This window comes from Ascaphus truei, chromosome 9 (assembly GCF_040206685.1).
Source record: "Ascaphus truei isolate aAscTru1 chromosome 9, aAscTru1.hap1, whole genome shotgun sequence".
NCBI classification, from domain to species: Eukaryota; Metazoa; Chordata; class Amphibia; order Anura; family Ascaphidae; genus Ascaphus; species Ascaphus truei.
The window spans coordinates 17,196,978-17,213,461 of NC_134491.1; the positions used below are offsets into that span (position 1 = coordinate 17,196,978).

Consider the following 16,484-nt stretch of genomic DNA (forward strand, 5'->3'; position numbering starts at 1 on the left):
TGGGGTTTAGGTCCGTACTTTGACTAGGTCATTCTAAAATGCGGAATTTCTTCTTCTGCAGCCATTCTTTTGTAGATCTGCTTGTATGTTAGGATCATTGTCTTGCTGCATGACCCACTTTGGCTTCAGCTTCAGCTCACGGACGGATGGCCTGATGTTCTCCTCTAGAATCTTCTGATACAATGCAGAATTCATGGTTGTGTCAATAATGGCAAGCCCTCCAGGTCCTGAGGCAGCAAAGCAACCCCAAACAATCACACTCCCAGCACCATGCTTGACGGTTGGGATGAAGTTCTTCTGTTCTAACGCAGTTTTGGTTTTTGCCAAACATAATGTTTCTCATTAAGGCAAAAAAGTTCTACCTTTGACACGTCTGTTCAGGGAACATTGTTTCAGAAGTATTTTAGATCATCTATGTGCTCTTTGGCGAACTTCCAGCGGAAGCAATGTTTTTTTTAGAGAGCAGTGGTTTTCTCCTGGCTGTCCTTCCATGAACACCATTCTTGTTCAGTGTTTTTCTGATAGTTGAGTCATGAACACTCACATTAGCCAAGACGAGAGTGGCCTGCAGATCCTTGGATGTTACTCTGGGGTTCTTTGTGACTTCCTGGTTGATTTGCAGTTTGTTCTTGGAGAGATATTGGTAGGACTACAACTGTCACCCAGCACACAGTGCTTCCATTGCAGCAAGGGATTCTGGGAAATGACATGCAAATGAGCACACAGTGCCACCTTTTGCTTCAAAACCATATAACATTAGCTTATATGGGCTCCATGTAACAATGGTTTTTCAGACAAAAGGTGACACATTGTGTGCTCATTTGCATGTCATTTCCATGTCATTTCCCAGAATCCCTTGCTGCAGTGCAAGCACTATATGCTGGGGATAATGGTGAAAGGCAGGGTTGCAGACCTGCCTAAGGGCTGTTATATACAGCATGCGGCCGTCCTATGCGAACGCTCATGCACGTGCCGCATGCTTTTCGTAAGTATACTGTGTTGAGTGTATACAGTGTTGAGTGTGTTTGTGTGTGTTTATGTGTGCTGGGTGATAATGGGGAAAGGCGGGGTTGCAGACCTGCCTAAAAATATATATATATATATATATATATATATATATATATATATACATGTAGAGGTATCAGTACCGTGTTAGCCGAGCTTCAATAATCAAAAAATAAATAGATGATACCGTTCTGTGGCTAACGAAATGCTTTTATTTGTGCGAGCTTTCGAGATACACTGATCTCTTCTTCCGGCGATGTTACAATGAATGAAGCAAGCAACATATATATATATGTTCCAATATGTGCATCCTTTGATTACCTTTATTGAAAATTAATTACCTAAGCTGCTGATCGATTTGGTTTTCCCGTAATCGATCAGCAAAGATCCTGCTTCCCAGGGTTTGCTAAATGGCCTTCTTTCAGTTTCAATCCATCCTTCAGTCAGTGTAACTCAGCAGCTACAATGTATTCGTATATTATCTATTGTTACAGTTTGCAGCTCAAGCTGATGGGAATATTGACAACAAATGATCACAAACAGAAAAGTGTTGCAAAGATCTTGCACAGCTGGGGAGGTGGCTAAAACCTGCTATTGAAATCAAAGGATGCTCAGTATATTAAAACTCATGAAAAATGGCATTGAGTTGAATTTAAAAAAAAATGTACTAAGTATTATCTCATACTACAGAACTGATTTTTTTTTTAAACACACATCGGATTTTGATACTTTCTACATGCTGGATGCACACTTTGGAGCCAAGAAATTCTGCAATCAGTGAGTACAAACAGCTCAATGGAGGTATATATCTATGCCTATAAGAAGATCACTATTGTTTAATACGACTCTAGTTAGTTCTCCTTTGCTTGTGTGGTGGTTAACAGGTCAGAATAGCTTTACAGGCTATTTTTGTCCCTAGTACACCATAAATCCCACTTGGATGCGGCATCTACCAATATTTGAGTAGTATTATATCATATCATGTGTGGATCAATATAGTACATGAAGCTTATCATGACTCCTATCCTAAGGATATAAAGTTTGGCTCAAGTAACGGGACTTTAACATCCAGATATTACCAACAATATCTTGTTTACCATTCAGTCGCACTGATATTGGGACTATGTAGTTCAAACTCTCCATGTAGGATTTTGGGTTGGATTGCTCCTTTAAGAAAACTACAAATTATGCAGAACATGAAAGCTTGGACACAATGGGTTAACTTGGTAACCATTTACCTCGGTGGCACTGCTTTCGATGTGAGGCATCTCACATATTTTATTGGTCTTCGTTTTAAAATGTCAGCTGACACAGCCCAGATTTCCTTGTGTATGATGATGATACGCAGAGTTTAACGATGTGGTTTTGGGAAATTTATGGGAGGGAGGGGACACTTTTTCCTGCCCTCATTTAAGAGAATTGATCAAAACAAACAATGAATATGATCTCTCCCGGAGCAGTTCCTTTCGAAGCTGGGAATCAGACAGTGGGTCACACTGCAATGTCTCTTCGTGTTTTCTGCTTGTGTATCGTCCTCCAGGGACAGGCTGAATGCGTTCGCTGTTTATTTGCGTTTTGATCGTTCTCCAGATTGGTATTTAATTTGGAATTCTTATGAAATCCCAAATGAACACCAGTTGTTTTTGTTTTCGTAGGCTAATAAGCCATTTTAATGATATAAATGTAGCACAGTGTTGGCCTCTGAGACTGGTTACAAACCGTGCAACGTTTAAATGACACGGCCCTACTCCCTAAAACGTACCTTTTGTCAACATGTCAAAACGCAGAGAATTTTAGGAAGGTACATTAGGAAATTGTTTAATCTGTTATTGATTTCCATTGGTTAGAGCAGGGATTTGCAAACTGGGGGGCGCAATGTTTTTTTGGGGGGGCCGTGGCGTTTACAGAGGCCCCATGCTCTTCAGTACGAGGCCTCTGTAAACTCACTCACCAGACTTCGTTCCACGCATCTCCATTTGACGCCACATTAAAGGTAAGGGGGGGTGCGACCCAGGGGGAGAGCAGGCAAGGGGGGCGCAGCGCAGGATGTTTGCGCACTCCTGGGTTAGCGGAAGCTTATCAGAAAGATACATTCTTATTTTTGCTGATATGGTTTTAACGATCTCCAAATATTGGGAACGACTTCATTTGTGCTCAACTAATGTTGATCTTCTTGAATTGTTCCTACACTAATTACCATAAACAGTGTGTTATCTTGAGATTGTGAGGTAGTCTGAGCTGTTCAGTGCAATGGGCTACACAATCTCGGAAAACTATGGGTAAAACAAAGTACACACATTAAAAGGATCTCACCGGGATATGGAGTAAGCTTACCAATGCTGCAGAATTACAGAATATTGTTGGGGGGGTCTTAAGGATTGGAGTTGAGAACCCACTCATTAGCCCCAACATGTCAGGTTTTAAGGATATCCCTGCTTCAGCACAGATGGCTCAATCAGTGGCTCAGTCGAAGCCACCTGTGCTGAAGCAGGGACTGATTGAGCCACCTGTGCTGAAGCTGGGATATCCTGAAAACTGGACCTGTTGGGCTCATATCCTGATGTTCCCTAAAACAGGAACTATCGTCATGTTCCCGGAGTTAACATGGTATCCACAAAGCAAATTCTGTTATAGAGCTTTTTAGCACAGGCGCAACGATACATTATTGTTGCTCAACTTCCAATCAGGTTTATTGTAAATCCGACGAAGCGGCCCGTTTTCAGGGGAAATCCGATAAATGGTTGCTTATAGGATAACAATAATAACTTTATTGCATTAGACTGTAAGCTCCTCGGAGCAGGGACTCCTCTTCCTTAATGTTACTTTTATGTCTGAAGCACTTATTCCCATGACCTGTTATTTATATTATTTGTTATTTATATGATTACCACATGTATTACTACTGTGAAGCGCCATGTACATTAATGGCGCTATAGAAATAAAGACATACAATACAATATAGCGCTTTTCTCCCAGTGGGACTTAAAGCGCTTGCCAGTTTAGGATTGTTACAGGCACAGGTCCCTGCCCAGATGAGTTTACAATCTATGTTTTTGGTGCCTGAGGCACAGGGAGTTAAAGTGACTTACCCAAGGTCACAAGGAGCTGACACCGACAATTGAACCAGGCTCCCCTGATACAAACTCAGTGTGATTGTTTACAGAGCCAGTGTCTTTACTCGCTGAGCCCCTCCTCCTCCCTTCTTACCGTCTAACAGAGCTTTGCGGCTGGGCCAAAGAGCGCTCCCACTGCGATTTCAACCTAGTTCTCTTCACATTGCCACTGAGCTCATCTACTGCTAAATCACAGCCTTTGTCTACTTGTAAATGCACAGCAACCACCAACCGATTACAGATTCAAATGATAGCAGCAAGAAGCCAGACATTTGATTGTCATAAACTTTGTTGAATTCCCATATACTTGAACTGGAGCTGGTAAACCTGAGACAGCAAGGAAATGATACTGGTGTTCCCAGCCCACCCCCCACTGGAGGTATTAGGGTTACATTGCAAACATCTGTAGAAAGTTGAATGTAGTTTATACTATTAGAACAAAAACAAAATCTCCATCTGGAACGTATTAAAGCTACTCAGGAGGCTGCTAAATGTATACCTTTCAGTATGGAACTGACTGGTTCTATTCAGGGGAGTTCCTGATGTTAACTCTTATGTTACTTGTTTTGGTCCTGAGACATGTGGCCCTATTTCTAAAGAGTCCTGACAATATGACCCGATTTCTAAAGAGATTAGTGACATAGTAAATGGGGAACTGTACAAGGGCAGCTATACTCTTACCTGTGTAAAATGTCAACCTGAATGCTCCCGTGTAAAGTAATAAGCTTGTGTGTTTAATATGTAAAGAAAGGCCTAAATATCAAAAATCAAGCGAAATCATCCCAGGTCAGGGGTGGCGAACTCCAATCCTCAAGGGCCACCCCCAGGCCAGGTATTCGGGATATCCCTGTTTCAGCACAGGTGGCTCAGTCAGAATGACTGAGCCACTGATTGAGTCCCCTGTGCTGAAACAGGGATATCCTGAAAACATGGCCTGTTCGTGGCCCTTGAGGACTGGAGTTGACAACCCTTGTCCCACGTAATGGACTTCCTGGTTGTCCTCGGCGTGTTGCCATGTTCACTGTTCAGAAAATACTGGAGCCACTAGCGCAAGGGCGGCGTGACTTTGGGTCCAAATGTCCTGTAGCCCGGCCAAGAGGATTATGATGAAGGGGAAATTAATTAGAGATCTGATGTGGCTGGAGAAGTGGAAAACCCCAGGGTTAAGTGAGGAGAAGGCTGTGGGACGGCGGTGCAACACAAGGGGGAAATGAGATGTGAGGAAGTGAAATATTTTAGTGTTCCTGTATCTGGAACACCCCCCCACGCCTTTAAAACAATGGATTTTAAAGTTAGGTAGCATGTGGTACTGCAAAGCCCTTATGGAATGGGAAACCTACTGAAAGCATGTATTTGTATGTTATTTAATTGTGGATTCATGTTTCAATGTTTAAACTATTAAATAAAAAACAATTAAATAAATCAAAGGACAAATAAATGCTGGGTGATGTGTCAGAGCAGTGGAAGGACCTTGCCAGAGGAATACACTGAAGATCGGTTTGGTGGGGCAGACAGGAGGCTCTCTACTGCTTCAGCTTGGTTGATTAATTGGGAGAGGTGCAGCTACTGCCCGTGCTAGGTTACATGGTGTGGTGATGTCCTCTCCTGCTGGGAGAGGCAGTGCTACAGACCAATGGTTATTGGCAGGATGTGGTGGTGTTCTCTCATGCTAGGTGGTACTAAAGCCCATGCTTGGTGGCAGAGTTTGATGTTGTCCTCTTATTGAGGAAGAGACGGCGCTAATACTCAACCATGAATGGCAGCACATGGTGGGGTCTTCTCAGGCAGGAAGGGGTGCACCAGCCCGTGCTTAGTGGCAGAGTTTGGTTCTGTCCCCTCATTGATGTAGGCGCACTGCTAATACCCAATCGTTATTGGCAGGGTGTGTGGTGTTGTCCTCTAATGGAATGTTGGTCATGGAGTTTGGATTGGCCCACCAAACTAATATGGCTGGTGTTCTGTGTAAAGTTTCAAACAAACTTGAGTAGATCAAGCGGAAACCTATCCAAGGTATTGGCACTACAGTGAACAATATACTGTGCGCAACTACTCAACCTCTAAACTTATTAGTGATAAGGTGTAATACACAAAACCCTTCTACTTGGTAACCCGACTGGTGAAACCACAAAAACCACAGTGTGAGGAAAAATAAATTTTTACATAACCGTGCAATGGGTATAAATGGCGTCTGCTGCTATAATGCGGGGGGTGGCTCAACACCCCCCAACAACTACAGAAAAGGAGACAAAAAAACAGCGCACAATGCAAATAGTGAAATATGCAAGTGACAAATATATATTAAAATAGGGATAAATATTCTGCGTACATCAAGGTTGTGGGTTACAAGCATTGAGTGTAAAATACACAAGTTACCACTCGGCGACTGCTGGTACAGGAGTCAGATGTTGATTTCTCTCAGCGGGCGTTTGAAACAGCAACTGTGATGCAAGCCTTTCTCAGAAGTGACCCTTCAAACAATCGCAGTCTCTATAAGGGTCTCTTCTACGGCCAGCTGCATCTGTCCAGGCCTGATAAACTGCAGCTCACAAATGCACCCGATGACTTCACCCAGAGAGTCCCCGGGTCATCCCTGAAGAAGTAGTTATCACTACGAAACGCGTAGGATGTTATTGGTTTATGTGCCTATTGCTATATTCACCGGCACTGCTATTGATTTATTCCATTGCTATTTATTTATTTATGTGAGTGCGGTTTCGGGCACTTCAGAGACTGTTGGACACATTTGTGGCCCTATTCCGTGTTACTGACACGGTGACGTCATCACGCAGCGTCCCGCTACGGAGTGGCAGCGTGGCATGCGGGAGGTTTACACACAGTCAGCTGACTTACCTCCGTGTGTGATCGAGTTCACCGAGGGGCTTTGCGAGCTATTCCGGTCCTTGCCGACTGACCCGGGGACTCTCTGGGTGAAGTCATATACACACACACACACATATATACATATACGCACACACACACACACATATATATATATATACACACATATATATATATATATATATAATATGATTGTGAATAATGTGCGCTCTATTGGTGCGTGAATTTACATAAGTGTGATTATAAATATATTGAAATAGTGGTAAATATCTATCTAGTACTAACTAGAATGTAGTGTGTGAGTAACTAAACTCTAAACAAAGAGTGTATATAATACCTAAGCACATGTGTGTCTAAACGGAAATAGCACGAAGAATGGCACGATTTGAATATATAAATAAAAAACAATTAAAGCATAAAGTACATATAAAGTGTCCACATAAAGTTCAACAATGGTGTAATGGGGGGAAGGGTCAGGCAAAGAAAACTTCAAAAGTGAGAGTGAGAGGGGGAGGGGAGGAGTCCTGAATAATTAATGAAGCAATATGATGTGAACTTCAAGAAACGATCTCCACAGCCTTGGGTGTTCTCAATAAAACAGGAAAATAAGCGCAAACTGCCATAGTGAAGTACGTAAACAAAATATTTGATGGTCACTAAAATTGAACAGATGCAATAAAAGAGCTTATCCTGGATGGCGTCCATGTCAACACTCTCCAAAGTCTCTTCAGTTACTCGCGTCTAGCGTCCGTGTCGCCTCGGCATCTGCAGACCACCCAGCAGCTGTTATCACGGAAGCGGAAGTGATGTCCTAGTTAATTTCTTGGGAGGGTTGAGAGCTCTCATCGGCGCCTCTCACGCTCAGAACCAAACAGCTCATCAACACTCTTACGCGTTTCGTGGCGGTATCCACTTTGTTAGGGAGCAGTGATGCTGTGCTTCTAACTGCATTTTAAATAGCAGAACTTCCTATAATTGGTTAATTGAAATTCTATACAAAATGTGTGTGACACTATGTGCTCATTTGCATGTCATTTCCCAGAATCCCTTGCTGCAGTGGAAGCACTGTATGCTAGGTGATAATGGTGAAAGACAGGGTTGCAGACCTGTCTAAGGCCACGCGTATAGTGCCCGCGACGGGCGACGCGACAGGATGGGTGACGTCACCCGTCGTCGCTAGCGAAAGTTATATTTCGCTTTTCGGCGGCGGCGCAGGCTTACTTGCATTTGATTGGTTCAGGGGCTGTCACATGAGGCGACAGAGCAAAAGAATATGATGGCCCCGCTCAAAACCACTCCTTGTCAAAACCCGTGTGCTGCCTAGGAGATATAAGCATTCAAAACAAACAGCACCCTGCTCATTGTTTCTTGAGTCTACATACTGACAACTTTATGTCTATAAATATATGGTCATTTTTTGAGATGTTTCTTTTCCTGTAAACATATCCAGACAGGTATATACAGTCAACACCTAGTACTGCTTTTTTTTAGAAAAAACATTGTTTACACATCAGCGGTCTTATTTTAGAGGGTTTCTAAGTAAATGTTACGTTTTATATCATTCCATGAAACACATAACCTGTAGTGTGCCGCCATTTGGAGGTTTTTTCTGTGGTACTTGACATGAGGCGACAGCCCTTGAAAAGTCAAATATTGCCAGCTACCAAAATTCGCGACACAACGTCGCTCCGTCGCATTGTCGCCCTCACTATAAGCGCGCATGGCGGCAATGCATTTGTTTTTGGGGCGACGTCGCCCGTCGCAGGCACTATACGCACGGCCTAAGACATGTGAATGTGCTCACAAATGATATATATACATACATACATACATACATACACACCACCATCTTTGTATTATTTATATAAGGGTATTTACTGTTCATAAACAATTGAATAAACTACTAAATATTGATTGTTCCACAGATATTTATCTATAAAGAGATGAACCAATCTAAATGGGAAATGTATTTAACTATGTCCTTAAAAAATTATTTATTCACATAACCAGATGTATAACAAACGAAATAAAATACAATTTTATTGAATATATTAATTATAATTATACAAAGACGATATATTTAATATTATGAATGTATATATACTAATAAAGCAATACAGGATTTTCGCTTTACATACATGCTCTGGACCCATTGAGTACGTTAATGTGGGGTATGCCTGTATGTATATAAATAAAAAGAAACAAGGAATTAAAAAATGAAATAATTACAAACATGGGTGAAAGAAACCTTTTCTTGATTTATAAATTGATATAAACTACAGGGATTGTAAATTAGTTTATAAAAGTTGAACAATTGAGAAATTGAAAAAAAAATGTTTATCAACGTTTTCAATCTAATTAACGGGTATTTCGGCCATATAGCCTGCTTACAATTTAATCGCAAATCATTTTTATACATACCGTATATCTAACCACTATGTTAATCAACGACAATAAAAAATATATTTGATTATATAACAAACATCAAACTCATTTGTTACAAATATATATAGCCGCATGTATTCCGTAAGAAGATATATATATATATATATATATATATATATATATATATATATATATAAAGCAGAAAGTAGCCGTGTTAGTCCAGTTGCGATAGTGCAGAATAAATGAGTTCTTCAGTATTAGGTGATACCTTTTTTATTGGACTAACAATTTATGTCATAGGACAAGCTTTCGAGAGTTCTCCTCTCTTCTTCACCTTCTCTCTATTGCTTGACCTGAAGAAGAGAGGAGAACTCTCGAAAGCTTGTCCTATGACATAAATTGTTAGTCCAATAAAAAAGGTATCACCTAATACTGAAGAACTCATTTATTCTGCACTATATATATATATATATATATATATATATAGTGTTCGACAAACCTATACATTTGCATGCCCCGGGCGAGTGGATTTAACATCGTGGCGAGCTCCTATTGGCCCAAGCAGCACACGTGTGGTACTAGGTGGCGAGTAGATTTTTTTGTTCGGCAAGTAGATTTTTTGCTGATTTGTCGACCACTATATATACACACACACACACACATATATATATAGATATAGATATAGATATATATATATTTATATATATATATATATATAGCAACTTAACCAGCCCAAAGACCAGTAAAGGAGACGGCAAACTGCAAGAGGTAATCCAAATGTAATTGTATTGAAACAACAGTTACACCATAGCCAACGTTTCGGTCCCACAGGGAGACCTTCCTCAGGGCCGTGCATATACATCACTTTTACAATATCATCACTTTTACAATAATATTCGATCGCCTTCACTTTAAGAACCAGAACTTCTATGAAGAATGAAGATCCACATATGAGATAGAAAGAATGAAACATGTTCTATCAATTGATCATGGGGACATAAAATAATTTGAAACCAGCAAATTGAAGATGCATATCTGCACTGTGTAAGGCTCAACACGCAATTGCATATTGTGTTTGTGTGTGTATATAGCCGCCGCACCCGCCCACAAAATCACGTACCCCCCAGTTTGTTCACGCCTGTTCCAGATGATAACAATATAATCTATGAAGCGCTTGTAGAATATTACATTTTCTGAGAGGATGGTTCGTCCATATAAATTTGTCGGGACGGCCTTAGGCCTTGCGTGGCTTACCTCGCTGAGTAGCCCTCCTCAGGCAGCAACGTGGCGTCATGATGCCATGACAATGCGACGCGGCGGCATGTGACATCGCGACGTCATTTGCCGTTGTTCGCCATGGCAACGCGACACTACAAGAGGCAGTCCACTTCAGAAAAGGTAAGAACCCTCTCACAGAGCGCGTGTGCACTCGCACACTCTACCCCCTCCACGCCTACCTCTCTCTGCCGGTCCAGGGGGCCCTGTGCTCTCTCCTCTTCCTTCCTCCTCGTGTCGGCGCCTGGATCCTTCCAATCGGAGTAGAATGCTGGAGAGAGGGGACCCCGCGCCCGTCCTCCAGCTCCCCCCTCCGGCCGTGTGGAAGTTGGATCCCAGCGCCAACGAGAGGAGGGAGATCGGGACCCCCCGAAGGCATGGTGCCCTAAGGCCGGCCCTGCAGAGTGCCACCATCCCAGCAAAATATTGGCATCATTCAGGGGAAATTTGGATCGCATAGCTGTTCCCCTAATTTGGAGAAAGAACTGAACCAAAAACAAAAATAAGTGTTGGTTAAGAATAAAATCTATACATCTAAGAATGAATTCCTGATGTGACATTGATAGAGCCCATTTTGAAATCTATGCTGCTAGATCATTTAATTACAGTGTATTTTCCTGTCATCTATAGTAATTACAGCTAAAACTTCCTGCATCACAAATAAGATCACCAAAGTGGCAACACAGAGGTCACGGTTACAGTTAATTATTGGCTGTAATGTTACTTCTGGAATATCAAGACATAGAAGACATAGTAGTTAAGTATTATATATATATATCACTCAAATGAAGCTAAACCACAGAACGGTATCGTCAATTTTTGATATATATACAGTATATATATATATATATATATATATATATATATATATATACAAATATAGCTGTATGCTCATCTGCATGTCTTAGGCAGGTCTGCAACCCCACCTTTCCCCATTATCACCCAGCATACAGCACTTCCACTGCAGCAAGGGATTCTGGGAAATGACATGCAAATGAGCACACAGTGTCACTTTTTGCCTCAATAACCATTTTAAACATGGTTCCCTATAGGCTTATATATATATATATATATATATATATATATATATATATATAAATAGACTCCTTACCAGGTAGATCCAGGATCCCAGGGCCACAAAGCGTATGTGTATGTGTGTATATATATATATATATATATATATATATATATATATATATATATATATATATATAAAAATATATATATAAATATAAAAAATTAATAGACGATACCGATCTGTGGCTAACGAAATTCTTTTATTCGTGCGAGCTTTTGAGATACACTGATCTCTTCTTCCGGCGGTGTTACAATGAATGAATGTGAACGGAATACAGCGAGCGCAAAGAAGAGAATAAAGTTGAATCAATATTTGCGTCTTTAATGACTTAAATAAATGATGATGTAGTGAATGAAAGAAGGAGAGGGGGGGAGGGGAGTAGGGACGGATGAAGGCTGAGATGATTAGTGAAAATAATAAATTACATAGTAACACTCACACGGCCATGTGTGAGTGGATAAAATATCTGTAGCAGAGTCTATGATGCTCTGTAGCTCGTTGAAGTTCCACTTCTTTCTGGCACAGGATCCCTGCGTTTCCTCCGGCCCTACTCCCCTCCCCCCTCCTCTTTCATTCACTAAATCATAATTTATTTCGGAGTCATTAAAGACGCAAATATTCAACTGTATTCTCTTCTTTGCGCTCCCTGTATTCCAGTCACACTTACCATATGAGGATCCAGGGAAGGTCCTTTTCCGGTTGAGCAGCAGCAAGAGTCTGTGGCCAGTATATTTTCAATACTTTTGGTCTATCCTATGTTTCTTCTTCAGTAAGTACTATCTCTAATATAGAGTTGAGGTAAATACCTCTATTACCTACATCCGTAATTTATTACGTTATAAAGGGAGCGCCCCAGATATTTTTGTTATTCATTAGAATGGATAAAGCAAGAAAGGTTTTTACTTGAAAACAGTGCGTCCTGGAATGTATCTGACTGAAGCCTATCCCTCCCCCCTGTGCAGTATCTGATTTATTACTTAAGGTGTTAAATTTATTAATAATTTTTTTTACCAGGAAGTAATACATTGAGCGTTACCTCTCGTTTTCAAGTGTGTCCTGGACAGAGTTAATATGACAAATAATACATGGTTACAAATACAGTTACATAAATGAACAGGGTATACATTATATACAATACATTGCATGCATAGTTAGATATAATATATATTATGGGCGTATGTAACAGTTACAGACCAGATTAAAATGTGAGACAGCCTTAGTTTTGAAAGAACTTAAACTGGTGGTGGATGTGAGAGTCTCCTTTAGGTTGTTCCAATTTTGGGGTGCACGGTAAGAGAAGGAGGAACGGCCGGATACTTTGTTGAGCCTTGGGACCATGAACAGTCTTTTGGAGTCAGATCTCAGATGATAGGTGCTGCATGTGGTAGGGGTGAGGAGCTTGTTCAGGTAGCTGGGTAGCTTGCCCAGAAAGTATTTGAAGGCAAGACAGGAAAGGTGAACTTTGCGCCTGGACTCGAGTGATGACCAATCTAGTTCTTTGAGCATTTCGCAGTGATGTGTGTTGTAGTTGCATTGGAGAACGAAACGACAAATTGAATTGTAGAGGGTGTAATGTTTGCCAAGGTGGGTTTGAGGTGCCGAGCCATATACTATGTCTCCATAGTCGATAATTGGCATTAGCATCTGCTGTGCAATACGCTTTCTGGCCAGCAGGCTTAGGGAGGATTTGTTGGTCCCTGAATGTTAGTGATGTAAGAGTATATGTGTGTGTGTAAATGTAAATTTATATAATGTCCACAGTGCATACAGCGCATTACAAAATGTGTGTGTGGGAGTGTATACGGATGGTGTGGGTAGGTGTAGAAATGTAAGAGGGTGTTACATTACTATTAATGTGTGTAGATATTATGTGGTCCCTATTGGTCTACAGGGATAGAATTACATTGTACATATGTATGTGTAAGAGACAGCTGTGTGTGCATTCATATAGCGCAGTATGTATAAACATGGCCTTTAGCACTCATGGGAAGAGAGTTCTCTTGTGTCAGGGTAGTGACTCATGAAACTGCGGTGTCAGTTTAGGCCACTACACAGTGATATCATCTTCCTCAGCAAATGCAAAAAGGAGCATCTGATCTCAAAAGGACTCACCTTCAAAAACCCATTTGCGAACACATACAACACAAAATTCTCCCAACAACTGTGCACCAGGACCTCTGAAAGATTAAGGAACCATCTGATTAGCATCTGTTACAGCAACAGGAGAAAGACAAAATAGACGATAGACTGCATCCTGAACACACAAGAAATACGCAGAGACATGGAAAGGACTCCAAACATTTATAAAGCGCTGTATACACTGTGGGCGCTTTATAAATTTATATTTACACACATACACACACACATACACATACTCTTACATCACTAACATTCTGGGACCATTTAACACCACAAGTCATAAATCACAGAGGGTTAGGCTTCAGTCAGATACATTCCAGGATGCACATTTTTTTAAGTAAAAACCTTTCTTGCTTCATTCATTGTAACATCGACGGAAGAAGAGATCAGTGTATCTCGAAAGCTCGCACAAATAAAAGTATTTCGTTAGCCACAGAATGGTATCGGCTATTCGTTTTTGATTATTAAGCTCAGCTAACACGGCACAGATACCTTTACATATATATATATATATACTAGCTGATATACCCGGCGCTGCCCGTGATGTAATGTTCTGGCTCCCCCTTCTCTCCTGACTCCCCCCCTCCCCTCTCTCCTGACTCCCCCCCCCCCCCCCCCTCTCTCCTGACTCCCTCTCTCCCGACTCCCTCTCCCCCCCCCATCTTACCCACTCTGGCGCCATTTTCCTGATCACCTCAGCACACAAAAAGGCGCCCAAAAAAAAAACACCCCATCTCGACGCAGATTCACCACCGCCATTTATTCAACCCGTGGGATGGGGATGTGCCGGTGGGAACATTCAGAGCTGGCTTTGGAGTGAGAGGAACAAAGGGAGAGGGAGAGAGAGCGAGGTGAGCGGTATAGGCGAGGGAGACACCGGGGAGCGGTATAGTAGGGTGCGGGGGGGGGGCAAGGGGGTGTTTCAACCTGAGACGCAGATTCGCCACCGCCATTTATTCAGCCCGTGGGATGGGGATGTGCCGGTGCGAACGTGCAGAGCTGGCTTTGGAGTGAGAGGAGCGGTATAGGCGAGGGAGACACCGGAGAGCGGTATAGGAGGTATAGGAGGTCCTTCCAGAGGCTGCCTGCCCACTGCCTGTCCCCCCCGCCGGGGAGGGAGGGAAGTGAGCACCGGGGAGGGAGGGAAGTATCTTACCCACTCTGGCGCCATTTTCCTGATCACCTCAGCACACAAAAAAGCGCCAAAAAAAACCCACCCATCTCCTAGTGACGCAGTTTCAACCGGAGATGCAGATTTGCCACTGCCATTTATTCAACCCGTGGGATGGGGATGTGCCGGTGCGAACGTGCAGAGCTGGCTTTGGAGTGAGAGGAACAAAGAGAGAGGGAGAGAGAGAGGTGAGCGGTATAGGCGAGGAGACACCGGGGAGCGGTATAGGCGAGGGAAACACCGTGGAGCGGTATAGGAAGGTGCGGGGGGGGGGGGAAGGGGGTCCTTCCAGAGGCTGCCTGCCCACTGCCTGTCCCCCCGCCGGGGAGGGAGGGAAGTGAGCGCCGGGGAGGGAGGGAAGTGATGGCGGCTGGGGCAGGAGGTGTGTGTGTGTGTCCGTCCGAGGGGGAAGAGAGTGGCAGTTGGGTGACGTCAGAGCCACCAATCTGATTGGCCAGAGGCTGAGGACCAATCAGATTCACCGCAGCTAGCACTAACCTTTCGATTTTATATATTAAGATATATATATAATGGCATTCGTGTAACAGTGTGTTTTCAAATACATTACTTTTGGATTACTCCTTGCTGTATGCTGTCTCCTTTATTGGTTCTCGGACTAGTAACTATACTATATATATATATATATATATATATATACCTCTACCTGTTGAGCATGATAGCCCCTATAACCCTGCATTCAGTTAGGAAGCACTACACATATGCATGCATATTATACTATCCATATAATAAGCAATTAGATATTACAGAGTACTAATAGCTGTATTAGCCCAGGTTCACTGCAAGCTGGGATACCATTGGAACTACAGTTTGAGTTGTTTATCTTTAGATAAAGCAGGAATGTGAAGGCCTTGGAATGCTACGGGATGCAGGGCTGTGACTGATGTATGCGCATGTTTTATAACACGTTCATTGGACAAGTACAATCTCTTGGAATAAGTCTGCTGTCCTGAAATTCCTGGGGGTTAAGGTAGAAAACCAAAGCTAAGAATTCTGTTATCACAGAAGTAGTTGGCAGTGTTTATCCTATTACAGGAGTGGCCAACTCCAGTCCTCAACGGCCACCAACAGGTTAGGTTTTAAGGATATTCAGCACAAATGGCTCAATCAGTGGCTTAGTTGTTCACTGAGCCACCGTGCTGAAGCAGGGATGTCCTTAAAACCTGACCTGTTGGTGGCACTTGAGGACTGGAGTTGGCCACCTCTGTTCTAGTTTAGGAGACAATAAATGAATGCATTTGAGATGAAAGGTTCATCATTTTAGTTACATAATTCTGAAAGGCAACCATTTTCATGGGAAGGCAACATTTTAAAGGTGGCAATGCATACAGTTAATGTACAAGCACATATATGTCTGGAGGTACCTAAAGTAGATAGAAACCTTCCAAATAACGTTTTTTTATAATGGTATTCTTATCAAACAGCAGAAGTATTTGCAAACCTGCTTCCTTCATTGTCACAA

General features: G+C 42.2%; 1 protein-coding gene across 2 annotated transcripts in view; it reads left to right on the top strand.

Moving 5' to 3' along the window:
- Nucleotides 1–1,721: 1,721 nt before the first annotated feature.
- The window catches only part of LOC142502470 (DNA repair protein RAD51 homolog 2-like), a 481,442-nt gene continuing 466,679 nt past the window's right edge, over nt 1,722–16,484 (top strand). For both annotated transcript variants that reach the window (XM_075613500.1, XM_075613501.1), the window contains exon 1: nt 1,722–1,806. In XM_075613500.1, the coding sequence (XP_075469615.1) occupies nt 1,801–1,806 (6 nt within the window). In that variant the 5' untranslated portion in view covers nt 1,722–1,800. The remainder of the gene's footprint in view (nt 1,807–16,484) is intronic.